General features: G+C 40.9%; 1 protein-coding gene across 11 annotated transcripts in view; it reads left to right on the top strand.

Annotated features, from left to right (window-relative positions):
- Positions 1-12,896, top strand: part of LOC127007810 (spore coat protein SP96-like) — a 46,160-nt gene extending 33,264 nt beyond the window's left edge. For 10 of the 11 annotated variants that reach the window (XM_050879188.1, XM_050879182.1, XM_050879191.1 and 7 more), the window contains 2 exons: positions 10,973-11,293; positions 11,711-12,896. In XM_050879188.1, coding sequence (XP_050735145.1) covers positions 10,973-11,293; positions 11,711-12,357 — 968 coding nt within the window. In that variant the 3' untranslated portion in view covers positions 12,358-12,896. Of the gene's footprint in view, positions 1-4,773; positions 4,902-6,339; positions 6,461-6,655; positions 6,884-7,658; positions 7,863-8,154; positions 8,410-9,972; positions 10,294-10,972; positions 11,294-11,710 lie in introns of those variants that run through there. The other variant, XM_050879192.1, reaches the window with a different exon arrangement.
- The last annotated feature ends 3,531 nt before the right edge of the window (positions 12,897-16,427 follow it).

Raw genomic sequence — 16,427 nt, 5'->3', positions numbered from 1 at the left:
GCAGGTAGTCAGCAAATATTGTAAGATAAATAGAATTTTTAAAATCTCAAATTCTGTTTGATTTTGCAAGGTTTTCATGCAAGAAAGATTTTTAAAGAGGAGAAGCTTTCCACGGTCATTTATTTTCTCTCGTTTACCAATAAATAAGACAACGAGAATGATCTTTACATTTTTATTAACAACATTGTATTTTATTGTATTGGAGTGTAATTGTTACAAGTCCCAGACAAACATAGATAATTCACTGGGTTACAAAAAAAAAATTTAAGTTGTCTTTTTTTTTTCAACTGATTTAGGACAAATTTGCACCGCTGAATCCGAAAATGACACCCGTTTCTCTCGATCACGTTAGGTTTTTATGCTAAGTCGATTTTTAAAAAATCCGATCTTATAACTAAATCGATTACATTTTTGTGACATTTTTGGTTGATTTTTGTTAACATTTCTCATCCGAAATAGGTTTTTAAGATATAAAAAATCGTTTTCTAACATAATTCATTAACTAGATGTTACAAAAATTGATAAGTGTACATTGAATAGTAGACATTGACAAAGGTAAGTACACGTAAATTGGATATTAGGTCATCATTGTTCAAAATTCAGGGCATGAACATCGGTTTCTTCGAACTCCTAGAATGCTCAGAGGTAGGGATGTCTCTTTTCAGAGTCCAACAGTAATCAGCCATCATGGCTGCATCCCAGCGTCCCTGATACCTGGTCTCCATCTCTTTCATGTCCTGATACAATCTCTCTCCCTGCTCGTCGCTCATTGATCCCAGATTCTCAGGAAACCGATCCATATGTGAGAATAACTAATGCATTTTGATGCTCATGTTGCATCCGAGGTTTCTGAAAGCAGTCAGCATATTGATGACAAGTTCTGCGTAGTTCCTGGCCTTCTTGTTGCGTCACGACAAGAACAAAAGTCTTCCACGCTTCCAGTTCCACTTCGTTCATTGAGTTTTCAAACTCTGGATCTCTGATGAGCTGACGGAGTTGAGGACCGTCAAAGATGCCAGCTTTCAACTTCTCCATGGTCAATCCTGGAAAAGCGTGGCACAAGTAAGTGAAGCAGCCACCATCCTTGTCCAGAGCTTTGGTGAACTGTTTGATCAAGCCGAGCATGATGTGCAGCGGTGGGAAGAGTATCCTGTCTCTGTCCATCAGAGGGTTGTTTATGACGTTCCTTGCTCTGCAAGGCACCAATTCCTCCCGTACAGGCCAGTCCTTCTTCGTGTAATGCTGAGCTTTGTCCCTACGATCCCACATGCACAGAAAGCACGGGTACTTGGTGAATCCGGACTGTTCTCCCAACAAAATACCAAAAATACCAGTTAGTCAAAAATTGGCGCATACAAACTCTTCAAAATTCGTTTATTTAAAGAAATAAGAAAGAATTTTGCCTCATAAATAGAAAATACCCGTACGTGTAAAAAAAGTAAAAAACATCATGTGGCGATAGATAAAAAAAAAAGTTGATCTGATTGAGCAAAATCAATGTGATTTTTTAATTCAGCACATCAAAATTGTACTAAATCAGCTAAAAAAAAATTAGACGATAAATTTGTTGTTTGCCAGTGATTAATTTACGATGATTAAAAAAAAAAGTTCATGCTTCGTGGGCCCTACGGTCGGTGGTGACATCTGATAAGGATGAATATACCCCACAGGAATTAAATAATTCAAGGATGGACGCTGCAGAACACTTAAGCTTTGACCTTATCATAGTTTCTGAATGGGACAAAAGGAACTTGAGTACTGCTCGAATTCCACTCTACTATATACTTCCACACGACCATAGCGTGTAACGAAACACACGAGAAATTAATCCAGACAAGGAATGGTTTTGCCGGCGCCGGGGATCAAACCCGCGACCAGCGAGATGGGAAAGCCACTCCTTAACCAGTCGGCCAAAGAAGTACCCCACTCGCAGAGTGAGTTATGGGAGGCTCACTCATCAGGCGGATCTTAGCATTACACTTGGTGTTCCTCAGTCTTCAAAAATCCCTCAAAAACTCAATTTCTCCCCCTGACAGCTCGACACACTCTTCTAGACATTTATCCCATATTCTTTGATAACACACAGCTGTCCCCTTCTTCTACATCAAATATATCTGGTCTATCCTTAACTCACACGCTCAGGTCAAGGATCACTACCCCCTCTTCAGAGACAAAGAAGGTAAATATCGGTCACCACCCTTGTTGTTGCCGATGATGCAGTCGCTTGAGGGTCTGCTGCATGTGTCTTTCGAGGCACTGCACGAAGAAGTGAAGCCATTGGGACTTAAGGTCTATTGGGCCACTCACTGGATGAAACAGAGCAGTCTGATCATACGGGTGGCGAGAACATCGAGATCTTGGCAAAATTCACATGCCTTGGTAATGTAGTGCAGAACAATGGCTACTAATGTCAATAACTCTTGTGGTGGATTGGCTTCACCCACGGTGTTATGGAGTGGCTCAGCACGAGTCTATCTCGTTGTCGATACTTGTGTAGAAGGTAAAAAAATCTGACCTTCAAGTCGTTTGTGCTCCCTGTCTTACTCTTTGGCAATGGAACATGGAAACCATGGATAATGACTTGAAGAGGCGAATGATACCTTTGATAATAAATGCCTTCTCGGAATCATACGACATCCTCGGAATGACTAAGTGCCTAATAAGCGACTTCTTCGTGAAACTGGATAAAGTTCTATTACCTGCAAAAACCATGAACGCTCTCTCCGGCTTTAGGGGCACGTGACACACTACCTAAAAGTAAACCCTGCACACTAAGGTAGGCGGTGGCTGAACAGATAGCAAGACGGCCCCGCGTTCAGGAGGACGCGAGTTCAATCCCTGACCGGTGCCACAAAGCTGGGATTTTTCCGCCTCCGCCGAGTGGCTTAAAACTACCCACATGCTGTCCAGAAGACCACCTATCAGCCCGGACTCTAGATTCTAGGATTAAAGATGAGCTCCGGGAGGGCAGCATGAGCCAATGCAAGATGGCGCCACTATAAACACTCGCCTGCGCCAGAACGGGCTGGGCCGACCATCAGGACCCACCGGGAAGAAGCCTTGGACCGACCATCAGGACCCACCGGGAAGAAGCCTTGGACCGACCATCAGGATCCACCGGGAAGAAGCCTACCGGCGCAATAGGCCAAGACGTAAAAAAAACAAAAACAAAAAACACTTGGTTGTATCTAGAGGAGGCAATCCTGGAGGGAGGAGGATAGAGTCTGCTGGGAGGTACTTTTTATGGGAAGGGTGCTTGCATGGAGACTTGCTCGGAGGAACCCAAGTGGATGGCGTCGTTGGGTAGGCCAAGCAGATCGCTCTCCGGCGTATGCCCCTATTAACTGATTTTTTCCTTTATATGTAACTGTATTATGTTTTGGTTTCCTAGTTTTAAGCATATTTTTCACGTTATTGTGAACCTTGTAAAATGTTAAGATCTCCATTCTTGTATAAGACTATACCCAGGTCGGGTGTCCGGTATGGCTCGTTTTACGGGTAATTCTGCCACTCCTTGAAATCAAGAACATCTGGGCAGTGTCTGGTGAGGGAGCGGCACACACCCATATTCCATTCGCATTCTAGTCGGCCCACCTCCATGGATTCAATGAAAGTCCTACCCGCTTTGCGGTATGCTGAGAGACCAAGGTGGCTCTTCTCTCTGTTTTTGCCCATATGTTTACCTGACCCCCCTGCCCCAACCTGTCGCCAGAACGCCTGTGTTGGAGGAGAGTGCCTTGAAGGGACTGTGGTGCGGGGTGCCCTTAGTTTTGGGTTTATGTAGTCGTGTGTCGTGCGTGATTCTCCCCTTCGTCAGCTCTCCACAGTTTTTTCCGTATGTTTTAACTATTCGTTTTTGTGCCTGGAAATGTTTCATTCTAGCCTCCACGCGTTGCTCGGCCCACGTGTTTAGCCTGTCCCGTTCAACCTAGAGTGTGTTCGTGAATACTTACTTTTTGTCAGCTCTTGTAACTCTAGTTAACTCTGTATATGGTTCTTCCATATCATGTCAGTGTGTTTGTGCGTTATCGTGATATGATTTGACTTTACATGTTTGTTTGTTTCATCAGTGTTTTACCCATACGGGTAAAACACTGGCCATGATAACGTAGGCAAAGTAAGAAATGTAATCAATATAAAAAAAATCCCCTGTCTTTCCCATGTTATTTATATGTATCCGAGTGATGAACGAACCTGGGCCACTGAACCAAACCTTCAGTTCCCTTCTGTTACCATGTACTACATGTATGTATGTATGCATATATATATATATATATATATATATATCTATATATATATATATATATATATATATATATATATATATATATATATATATATATATGTGTGTGTGTGTGTGTGTGTGTGTGTGTATATATATATATATATATATATATATATATATATATATATATATATATATATATATATATATATATATATATATATATATATATATATATATATATATATATGTGTGTGTGTGTGTGTGTGTGTGTGTGTGTATATATATATATATATATATATATATATATATATATATATATATATATATATATATATATATATATATGTGTGTGTGTGTGTGTGTGTGTATATATATATATATATATATATATATATATATATATATATATATATATATATATATATATATATATATAATATGATAGGAAATATTGAGTGTTTTTTCTTGCACTGTCATCGCTTTTCTGTAAATTGACATTGCTACATCGCATCACCTGTAACAGCCACAAGTGTTTCACTCCTTGGGTATATCTAGCAGACTGACAGAACACCACACAATCCACAACGACGCCCCACACCGATCAGCAATGGGAAAGTTAATGCTGTTAGTGGCCGTGGCGGCCCTGGCGGCGCTGTCTGTCACTCAGGCCAAGGTACTGCTACTTCTACGCGGCTACCTACTCCTGAAGGTGCCACGGCGGTAAACAATAGTAGATGTACCAGTAGTAGAGGTGGTAGTGGTTGCAATACAACTAACAATAGTAGTAGAGTAGTAGTCTTTGCTTTCCAAACTACCCTCCTATGGATTCTATCCCTCTCTCTGTAGCTTTATCTCCAGTTTCCTTTCCAGCCGTTCTATCTCTGCTGTTCTTCCCAAAACCTTATCAACAGTGGTGTCCCATAGGGCTCTGTCCTATCTCCTACTCTCTTCCTGATATTCATCAATAATCTTCTTGCCATAACAAACTGTTCTATCCACTCGTACGCTGATGACTCTACTCTGCATTATTCAACTTCTTTCAACAGATGACCCTCCCAACAGGAATTACAAGACTCCAGACTGGAGGTTGCAGAACGCTTAACCTCAGACCTTGCTATCATTTCTGATTGGGGCAGAAGGAACCTGATGTCCTTTAACACCTCAGAAACTCGATTTCTGCACGTATCAACTCGACGCAATCTTCCAAACACCTATCCCCTATTATTCAATAGCATTCAGCTGTCACCTTCTTTTACACTAAACATCCTCGGTCTATCCTTAACTCAAAATCTCAACTGGAAACTTCACATCTCCTCTCTTACTAAATCAGCTTCCTCGAGGTTGGACGTTCTACATGTATCGTCTCCGACATTTCTTCTCCCCCGCAGAAATGCTGTCCATATACAAGGGCCTTGTCCGCCCTCGTATGAAGTATGCATCTCACGTGTGTGTGTGGGGGGGCGGGCTCCACACACACCGCCCTTTTGGACAGGGTAGACACGGTAGAGTCTTCTTCGTCTCATCAACTCGCCTCCACTTACTGAGTCTTTTACCTCTTAAATTCCGCCGCAATGTTGCTCTCTTTCTATCTTCTACCGATATGTTCATGCTGACTGCTCTTCTGAACTTGCTAACTGCACGTCTCCCCCCTCCCGCGGCCCCGCTGCACTCGACACTTCTGTTCTAGCTCATCCCTATACTGTTCAGATCCCTTATGCAAGAGTAAACCACCATCTTCATTATTTTATCCCTTCCGCCGGTAATCTCTGGAACAGCCTTCCATTGTGTGTATTTTCTCCTGCCTACGACTTGACCTCTTTCAAAAGAGAAGTTTCAAGGCACCTTCTCCCGAAATTGACCTCTCTTTTGGCCTCTTATTCTGGTTACTGTTATTGGAGCAGCGCTTAGCGGTTTTTTTTTTTTGTTGTTGTTGCTTTTTTGTTTAATTGCCCTTGAGATGTCTCCCTTGCTGTAAAAAAAAGTAGTATAGTAGTAGTAATAGTAGAAGTAGTAGTAGTAGTAGTAGTAGTAGTAGTAGTAGCAACAATAGTAGTAGTAGAGCTACCACCAGCCCTCCTCTCGTCACGCCTCCTCTTCCCTCTCCACAACAGGACACTCGCAACTTACCTTCGTGCAATGAAGTCGGCGGACGGTGTATCGTGAGCAGCAAAGAGTGCAAGGAGCTGGAGGGCGCGGCGCCTTGCCCGGACCAAGAGATCTGCTGCAAGCCGAGTAAGTTGGGAAGGCTGTCTCTCACTCACAAGCTCACCTGTGGACAACGTGTTGGGGGTTGGGGTTAGGAGCAGGAGTGTGATGAAAGGCATACTGAATATATTTTATCAATATTTAGTCCCCCAAAAGTAGAATTGTTAATATACTAAGATATATCTTGTCTCTTTAATGATTCACTAAATTCTGTCCTTCTAGATGCCAAAAATGTAAAGTCATTTGAAAAGAAAAACAAGGAAGATCGTTCAAACAGAAAGATGAAGAAAGAAGTCAAAGAAAATAATGAACCACGGAACAATAATCCACGGCTGATGCAGAGGCGGACGGAGAAGAATGATGATGTGGATGACCGCCAAAAGAGAATAAAATACAGAGCGAGGACGAGGAAGAATAACAGAAAGAAGGACGATGACGAGTCGTTGAAAGGTAAATAACGACGATCACCGTTGCTCTCTAAGTCATGGCAGATAAACAGGAAAGTGTTGGTTCAGTAATGTTTTGAATCAAGGACGTACGCATAAATAATAATTTTGTTCAGTTACATTCACAATAATAAAGCTCGAAATTCAGTAAAAGAATAATCTTAATTCAAATACCATAAAATGCATTACGCTGATGGCGTGCAACAATTGAAAAATGCCTTGGAGAAAAATAGATCAACGTTGAAGCACGTTTCGATAGTCACACACACACACAAAAAAAAAATGAAGATGATACTGACATAGGGTTTCAGACTAATATTGGAAAAAAACCCGGAGGTTTGATTTGGACTGGGTCAAAGTATGATTTTCAGCATGAAAGGTTTTAATTATCTAATTTTCTTTATTTTCCTCACAAAATACTTATTTTTTTTACCTTAGAGATAGGTTTCTTTTATCTATATTTCTTAACTTTTCTCACAAAACTTATCCTTTACCAAAGAAGTGGGTGGCTTTCTCAGCTGGTTAATATGAAATGTAGATTTTATGCTAATGTAACCTCTCTCTTTATCTTTTTACTTAATTTAGTTGACTTTGTTAGGTTTACAATGCCAGATACAAGTACAAGGTAATACAATGCTTACTAACATATTTATAAAAACCAGTCACGATCAAAGCATTTTAGCGAATCATTTTAGCAATGTGTCCGATCTCTAGGTATACCGGTAGTACCAATGAATTTTCGTAAAGAAAGTTCGGTAATTCAATATCACCTCCACCAGATGAGAAATTCATCGGAGGCGGTGGCTACGGCGGCGGCGGCGGCGGCGGCGGCGGCGGTGGCGGTGGCGGCGGTGGGCAGTGTGGGGGCAAGTGCAAGAAGGGCACCTGCACCTACAAGGGAGACTGCAAAAAGGGGAAGTGGAAGGAAGGTGGAGGATGCAAGGGTGACTGGTGTGGATGCTGCAAACCCAAATCAAAGTCCAGTAAGTGTATAGCGACAGCTATATTATAGCCCTTCACAAAAGTCGGCCAAATATTCCTAAACTTTCTGATGTAACTTGTGGACGTAAAATAATGGTTCTCGTAATTCTGCATCGGCTAGTTTTATTATTTATCTGCACAAAACAAGGCGAGGAAGTGATATAGTGGACCTTGGTCACTTGTTTGATTTCTATTCTTTTGCTAGCAAACTCAGCCTTTCTAAAAGGTCACTTCCATGGCTAAGTCAATTGACCACGCCCAATCCCGCTATTAATTTCATGTACCACTCAACAGAAAAGTGTAAGTCCAGTTCTAAATGTGAAGCAAAAGGAGGAGCTTGCAAGTCTAAGTGTAAAAAAAATGAGAAGCCAAAGAAGCTGTGCAAGAAAGGCTGTCTGTGCTGCATTAAAAATAAGAAGAATAAGAAGAAGAAGTGCAAGACCACCAGCCATTGTAAGGCAAAGAGAGGACGGTGTACGAAGCCCAATGGTTGTCAAGGCCACGCTCAATCCGACGCCTGTGATGACGACTGCGTTTGTTGCATTGAAGGTAAATGAGATGACATGGAGAGTGCATGACTACCCTACATGATGTGTATCTTGCATTCTTTATCATTACTTTGACACTATTTTCCAGTCTTAAAAGCATTTATGGAGTGGATACAAAAGTGAAATAGTCAAATGCGAATACGAATAACCTCAGATTTTTTAACATGCGAATACAAAATTATACTAAATACGGTGAATTCGGATGGAAATACAAATATTTCATGAAAGCATTCATGATTGCATACATAAAAACTTTTCGTCAGAATAGAATAGCATCTGGGAAGGGGAAAAGAACTAGCGGAGACGATACAGAACGCCCAGCCTCGAGGAAGCTGATGTAACAGGAGAGGAGATATGTGGTTTCAGTTGAGATTTTGAGTTAAGGATAGACCGAGGATAATGTGGTTTAGTGTAGAAGAAGGTGACAGCTGGGTGTTATCCTTTACTGAATTACTTGTGTGAATCTTAATCTAATATAATATCAATCAAACATGGAAATTTCCTGAGTAAAGGAGCGTACGGGGCCGTTGTCAGTCTTACACTTTTAGCTGAGCAGGAGGCAGATTTCCACTTCCTCAACCTTTCCCTTGAAGTTCGCTCCGAGCCTGTCACCGCGACCCCACCCCATCCCTCCGTTCCCTCCTCTACCTCCATGCTTCCTACACACACCTGCACATCCCAGGAGAAAATAGGAGTGTGGATTAAGAAGGGGAGACTCTTTCTTTCTTTCTTTCTCATTAGTTCTTTCTTTCCTCCTCTCTTTCTTTTTCTTTCTTTTTTTTCCTCTCTTATATTTCTTTCGCTTTCTTTCTTTTTCTTCCTATCATTCCCTCTCTTGCTTTCTTTTTCTCTTCCTGTCTCTGTCTCTGTCTATATATTTCTTCATTCTAATTCTTTCTTTCTCATTTTCTTTCTTTCTTTCTTTCTCTCTTTCTTCTATCTTCCTCTTTCATTTTTCTTTATCTTTTTCTTTCTTTCTTTTACTTTCTATCTTTCCCTCTCTTTCTTCCTCTCTTTCTTCTCTTCCTGTCTCTGTCTCTTTCTGTCTATATATTTTTCATTCTAATTCTCTCTTTCTCATTTTATTTATTTATCTCTTCTTTCTTTCTTTCTTCCGTTCTTTCTCTCATTATTTCTTTCTTTCTCTTTCTTTCTTTCTATATTTTTTCTTTCACTCTTTCTTTCTTTTTCTTTGTCTCTCTCTTTATTTCTTTATTACTTTTTCTTTCTCTTTTTCTTTCTTTGTTTCTCTAACTCAGGGGCTGACCTCACTCTCTCATCAGAAGAAATTTTGGGGCCGTTAAGACGGGGACGAGGAGGGGCGGGGAAGGCAGGTAGGGGGAGGTAGAGGTGGCTATGGACGATGAATTGGTAAAAATTAGAAAAGATTAGAGCCCAGTTCAGGTGTTAAAGTGACAACGGCTGTGACGAAGAAAATAAACGAATAAACCAAAGCGGCATAACATTATGATCCTCAAGTTTAGAATCTACATAACTCACAAGGAACCGGCCGCCAAAATCACAGTAGGGATGAGTATACCGCTAATTCTTGGTTTGTTCCCAGGTGGCCCTCCAGACAGCTGTCCTCATGGTGAGCAGTGTTCGAAAAACTATGGCACGTGCAAGAAGGAGTGTGATCGGCACCGGAACGAGAGGGAACTGAAGGGGCTGTGCAATCTTCACTCGAGCGGCTCCAGCTACGGGAGCCAGCCTGGTTTTGGGAACGGTCCGGCCTGTAAGTGTTGTGCGCCCAAGTGTGAGGACAGTCCATCCTGCAGGCAGCGGGGAGGAACATGTGTGGACGGCCACGAAGAGTGCCTTTCACAGCACGGCCACGGGATCGTCGAGGGGTGCAACGGTTACAACTGTGTATGCTGCAAACCAAGTGAGTGACGATCTCTCTCTCTCTCTCTCTCTCTCTCTCTCTCTCTCTCTCTCTCTTATATTATGATACACTTTTAAAATTTGCTCGTAGAAAGGTATCCTGCCTGTCTCACAAGGAACCAGCTACCTAAATCACATGTAGCAGTGATGTTTTTTTTTTTTCTTACAACAAAGGAGACAGCTCAAGGGCACACAAAAAAAGGAATCAATAATAAAAATAAAAAAGCCCGCTGCTCGCTGCTCCTAAAAAGAGAATCAAAAGAGGTGGCCGAAAGAGAGGTCAATTTCGGGAGAAGAGGTGTCCTGATACCCTTCTCTTGAAAGAGTTCAAGTCGTAGGCAGGAGGAAATACAGATGAAGGAAGATTGTTCCAGAGTTTACCAGCGTGAGGGATGAAAGAGTGAAGATGTTGGTTAACTCTTGCATAAGGGGTTTGGACAGTATAGGGATGAGCATGAGTAGAAAGTCGTGTGCAGCGGGGCCGCGGGAGGGGGGGAGGCATGCAGTTAGCAAGTTCAGAAGAGCAGTCAGCGTGGAAATATCGATAGAAGAGAGAACGAGAGGCAACATCGAAACGTAATTTAAGAGTTAGAAGACTATCAGTAGGAGGAGGAGAGCTGATGAGACGAAGAGCCTTAGACTCCACTTGGGTGTACCGCTAATTCTTGGTTTGTTCCCAGATGGCCCTCCAGACAGCTGTCCTCATGGTGAGCAGTGTTCGAGAAACTATGGCACGTGCAAGAAGGCGTGTGATCGGTACCAGAACGAGAGGGAGCTGAAGGGGCTGTGCAATCTTTACTCGAGCGGCTCCAGCTACGGGAGCCAGCCTGGTTTGGGGAACGGTCCGGCCTGTAAGTGTTGTGCGCCCAAGTGTGAGGACAGTCCCTCCTGCAGCCTGTGGGGAGGAACATGTGTGGACGGCCACGAGGAGTGCCCCACACAGTACGGCTTCATTGTCGTCGAGGGTTGCAAAGGTTACAACTGTGTATGCTGCAAACCAGGTGAGTGAACACGACGATCTCTCTCTCTCTCTCTCTCTCTCTCTCTCTCTCTCTCTCTCTCTCTCTCTCTCTCTCTCTCTCTCTCTCTCTCTCTCTCTCTCTCTCTCTCTCTCTCTCTCTCTCTCTCTCTCCTATATTATGATACACTTTTAAAATTTGCTCGTGGAAAGGTATCCTGCCGGTCAAAATCAATGAATAGAACAGACCCACATTCCTGCTGGGGCTGGGTTTATGTAGAGGAGAGAACTGGAAAACAAATATATCTTGAACAAGGCAATAACTTTGGTTGGTGTCACAATATATCTTACAGGCACATCCAAAAAAAGTTACAGCATAATTCTAATACTCTTAATTTTCTTCCATCCCCTCCAACTGCTGTCCCTCCCACAACGCATTATACTGCTGTACCTACTCAAGGAGCTACCACCGCGAGACCTGTGACCACAAGACCGGGCCCCGTGACCACAACACCGGGCCCCGTGACCACAACACCGGGCCCCGTGACCACAGCACCGGGCCCCGTGACCACAGCACCGGGCCCCGTGACCACAACACCGGGCCCCGTGACCACAACACCGGGCCCCAATACCGACACCACCACCGCCACTACCCCAACTACTACTACCACCACCACTACCCCAACTACTACTTCCATCACCACCACCACTACCCCAACTACTACTACCACCACCACCACCACTACCCCTACTACTACTACCACCACCACCACCACTACCCCTACTACTACTACCACCACCACCAGCACCAGCACCTCCACGACCACTCCTACTACTACCAGCACCTCCACCAGTACTTCTACCAGCACCTCCACCTCTACCAGTACTTCTACCAGCACCTCCACCTCTACCAGTACTTCTACCAGCACCTCCACCTCTACCAGTACTTCTACCAGCACCTCCACTTCTACCAGTACTACTTCTACCAGCACCTCCACTTCTACCAGCACCTCCACTTCCACTAGTACTTCTACCAGCACCTCCACTTCCACTAGTACTTCTACCAGCACCTCCACGAGAAATAACCCGGGCATGGGCATGGGTTAGTTGGTTCAGCAACATAGGAATACCGTAAGCGTGTTGAACGGGATGCCTCTCCTAAGATGGTCCTCTCCCACCCTTCCTATGACAGACGGAACGTGTGGAAATTCGCAGAAGGAAAAGCACGAGAATAGAATCATAAACTGTGACCCCTCAGTGCTATTCATTATGATAGGCTATTGATGTTTTGAACCACTGGCTGCTGAGATGAAACTGTTATTGAAGCGACTTGTTTCATGGTTCAGGGAACTCTCAACAACCTGCTGTAGGATTTATTGACTTACGTATTATAATAATGTCGGCACTGATGCATACTAGGTTTTCTTAACACAATGCTAACAGAATGAGAGCATTTTACTAACATTTAGCTGTAGTTTTCACATTGCTTCAAGCTCAAGTTCATCAGCATTTAAGTTTGGCTGAATGTGAATCTTCTTTTTGCACACTCACTGAGCACCAGGTTATCAACAAAATTTCAGTATGCTCAGTGGAACTATGCTCTTGTTTCGCTTTCACTTGTATTTGAAATACATGACATCAGCAAATACTGGGTATTTTTTTCCCTTTTATAAATAATGACAACTTATTGCTGTGACGTGATTATGTCGGGAGTCACGACGCAGGGTGCCCATCAAGGGGCTTGTGGTCCTGTTTCAATACGGTTCCGATAAGACCTTACGGTGGGGTGTAATGAGGAAATTTACAATGAATGATCGAGAAACTTCATGCAGTGAGTCTGAGCTATATCTGAAAATGAATCTGAGGAAAATAAAGATATTGCTTAGTAATCACCTTGCCGGACAACAAATAATGACCAGGATGAAAACACTTGAGAGTAGAGGAATACACATATCCAGAACAAACATTTAGTGTAAATTTGTTAATATCTGCTGTTAGTGTTATTAGATAATGAGTCTTTTCATAATACCTATAAACTGATTTCTTATGTAGAAAGTAAGTACTCAGAGAGAAAGGGGCGGCACCCTCCGGTACTGGTACCAACGATGGTGTCGCACGCAGCATGGGTCATGCTTAATTTTTACCGCCCGCAAAAGAATTTTGCGGAAGGAATTGTTTCAGCTATGATTTTTTTTTTGTCTGTAACGCGATAACTTTTGAACCACTACAGCTAGGATGTTGAAACTTCATAGGTGGACTACTAATAGCCCCCCACCGGACGAGTTCAATTTTCAAGACCAATGGTCAAAGGTCCAGGTCATCAAGGTCAAAAATGCATATTTTCTCATTTTGAGCACTCCGACCAGAGGGTGTTGGCAGTGGGCGGGTTGCACTCGTTAGAGTGTCCAATGTCTAGTTTTAATTTCATATATTTATTTATTTACTTATCTATTTATTTACATATTTACACACACACAAAAAAAAAAAAAAAAAAACCCACGAACTATTAGGCTATTGATATAATCCTTTTAAGATGTGTGTAGCCTAGCATCGTAAGGTGTTCCTTATACCAGGGGTTCCCACTGGGGTACATGTACCCCCAATGGTACATTTGCACTTTTCAGGGGTACATTGGGTCTGAGAGAATAACCACTACTGTGCAATACATGGTGTTTTAATCTGCATTCATATTGCACAATGCCATATTTTTTTTTCAATTTCCTCATTTTAGTAAGCAAAACTTATTTGAATTATATCATCAGTCTACACATACATACTTCATTATAAAATATGAAAATATTACAATTTCATCGTTTTTTATCCTATATTTTTAAGGGTACACGGAAACCTATAAAAATGCCCAAGGGGTACAGAGGAACAAAAAGGTTGGGAACCCCTGCCCTATACAGTAGCATCATTTTCCATGGCGCCCGCCACGTCATATATATATATATATATATATATATATATATATATATATATATATATATATATATATATATATATATATATATATATATATTAAGCATGTTAAAATATAAGGCTAATAACTTTTATAAGATCATGTGTGTGTAGCCTATCATCCCAAGGAGTTCTCCCTACACTGAACGAATTATATCATACGAGTTAAAATCATGTGCAAGTATTAACGTTGAATATCTATTTTATGTTACGGTTTGATTAAAAGAGTTGAACATTATAGTAATACAAATAGCGGAAAGATCAGCCATTGGTAGTTGCCAGAAAGCAAAGTCAAATTAATGACATAATTGTTTTAGCATTAAATGGATATTTTCACCCCCAACAAAGTAGTTACCTTCTTTTATTCATAAGCAAATGTTTTCATCAGGTATTTTACAAATCTACTGCTTGTGAATCAAGTTAAAAAGGAAAATTCTTTAGTGCCTGTGAACGAAAGTTACTGAAATTTGTGTCAACATTTGGGTACCACGATTGTACTTCAAAACTGTGCCTCCGTGCTTACACCCTGCCTGTTCAAACTCTTTCTCCTCTGCCTGTCAACATCTACCTTTCCTTCCTGCTGGAAGTATGCCTTCATACAGCCTGTGCCTAAGAAGGGTGACCGATCGAATCCCTCAAACTACCGCACTATAGCTTTACTTTCCTGCCTATCCAAAGCTTTTGAATCAATCCTTAACCGGAAGATTCAAATACACCTATCCACTTCTAACCTTCTATCTGATCGCCAGTATGGGTTCCGCAAGAGGTTCTGCTGGCGATCTTCTCTCTTAACTGACTCTTGGTCATCCTTTCTTAGCCGCTTCGGTGAAACTTTCTCAGTTGCGCTAGACATATCGAAAGCTTTCGATAGAGTCTGGCACAACTCTTTCCTTTCTAAACTGCCCTCTTTCGGATTCTATTCCTTTCTCTGTTCCTTTATCTCCAGTTTCCTTTCCGGCCGTTCTATCTCTGCGGTGGTAAACGGTCACTGTTCTTCCCCTAAACTTATCAACAGTGGTGTTCCACAGGGCTCTGTCCTATCACCCACTCTCTTCCTGTTATTCATCAATGATCTTTTGCTGGTGGTCGCAGCGGAAAAGAAGGTAGCTTTAATCAAGCTGTGGGGTTTAGCCTTCAAACAGTAATCCTAAATTAACTTTTTGGGTATATGATGAAATTCAATGCATCGCATTTAGTCAATGGGAACATTTAATGCAGCGCATTCATTTCTCTCAATGTTTGTCTAAGAAAAAAATGCGACAACATAATAGATAGAGTGTATATATATATATATATATATATATATATATAGATATATATATATATATATACATGTATATATATATATATATATATATATATATATATATATATATATATATATATATATATATATATATATATATATATATATATATATATATATATATATATATATATATATATATATATATATATATATATATATATATATATATATATATATATATATATATATATATATATATATATATATATATATATATATTACAACAAAGGAGGCAGCTCAATGGTAAACAAAAAAAGAAAACAATGATAAAAAATAAAGCCCGCTACTCGCTGCTCCTAAAAAGAAACAAAAGAGGTGGCCGAAAGCAAGATCAAATGGGAGGAGAAATGTCCTGATACCCTCCTCTTGAAAAGAGTTCAAGTCGTAGGCAGAAGGAAATACAGATGAAGGAAGATTGTTCCAGAGTTTACCAGCGTGAGGGATGAAAGAGTGAAGATGCTGGTTAACTCTTCATAAGGGTTTGGACAGTATAGGGATGAGCATGAGAAAGTCGAGTGCAGCAGGGCCGCAGGGGGGAGCCATGCAGTTAGCAAGTTCAGAAGAGCAGTCAGCGTGGAAATATCGATAGAAGATATATATATATATATATATATATATATATATATATATATATATATATGTATATATATATATATATATATATATATATATATATATATATATATATATATATATATATATACACACACATACATATGTATATATATATATATATATATATATATATATATATATATATATATATATATATATATATATATATATATATATATATATATATATATATATATATATATATATATATATATATATATATATATATATATATATTCATGTCCTGATGGAATTTCTTCCCCTGCTCGTCGCTCATTGATCCCAGATTCTC

Source organism: Eriocheir sinensis, chromosome 36 (genome assembly GCF_024679095.1).
Source record: "Eriocheir sinensis breed Jianghai 21 chromosome 36, ASM2467909v1, whole genome shotgun sequence".
Lineage (NCBI taxonomy): Eukaryota > Metazoa > Arthropoda > Malacostraca > Decapoda > Varunidae > Eriocheir > Eriocheir sinensis.
Note: the sequence above shows the minus strand (reverse complement) of the source record. Positions and strands in the feature narration are given on the sequence as shown.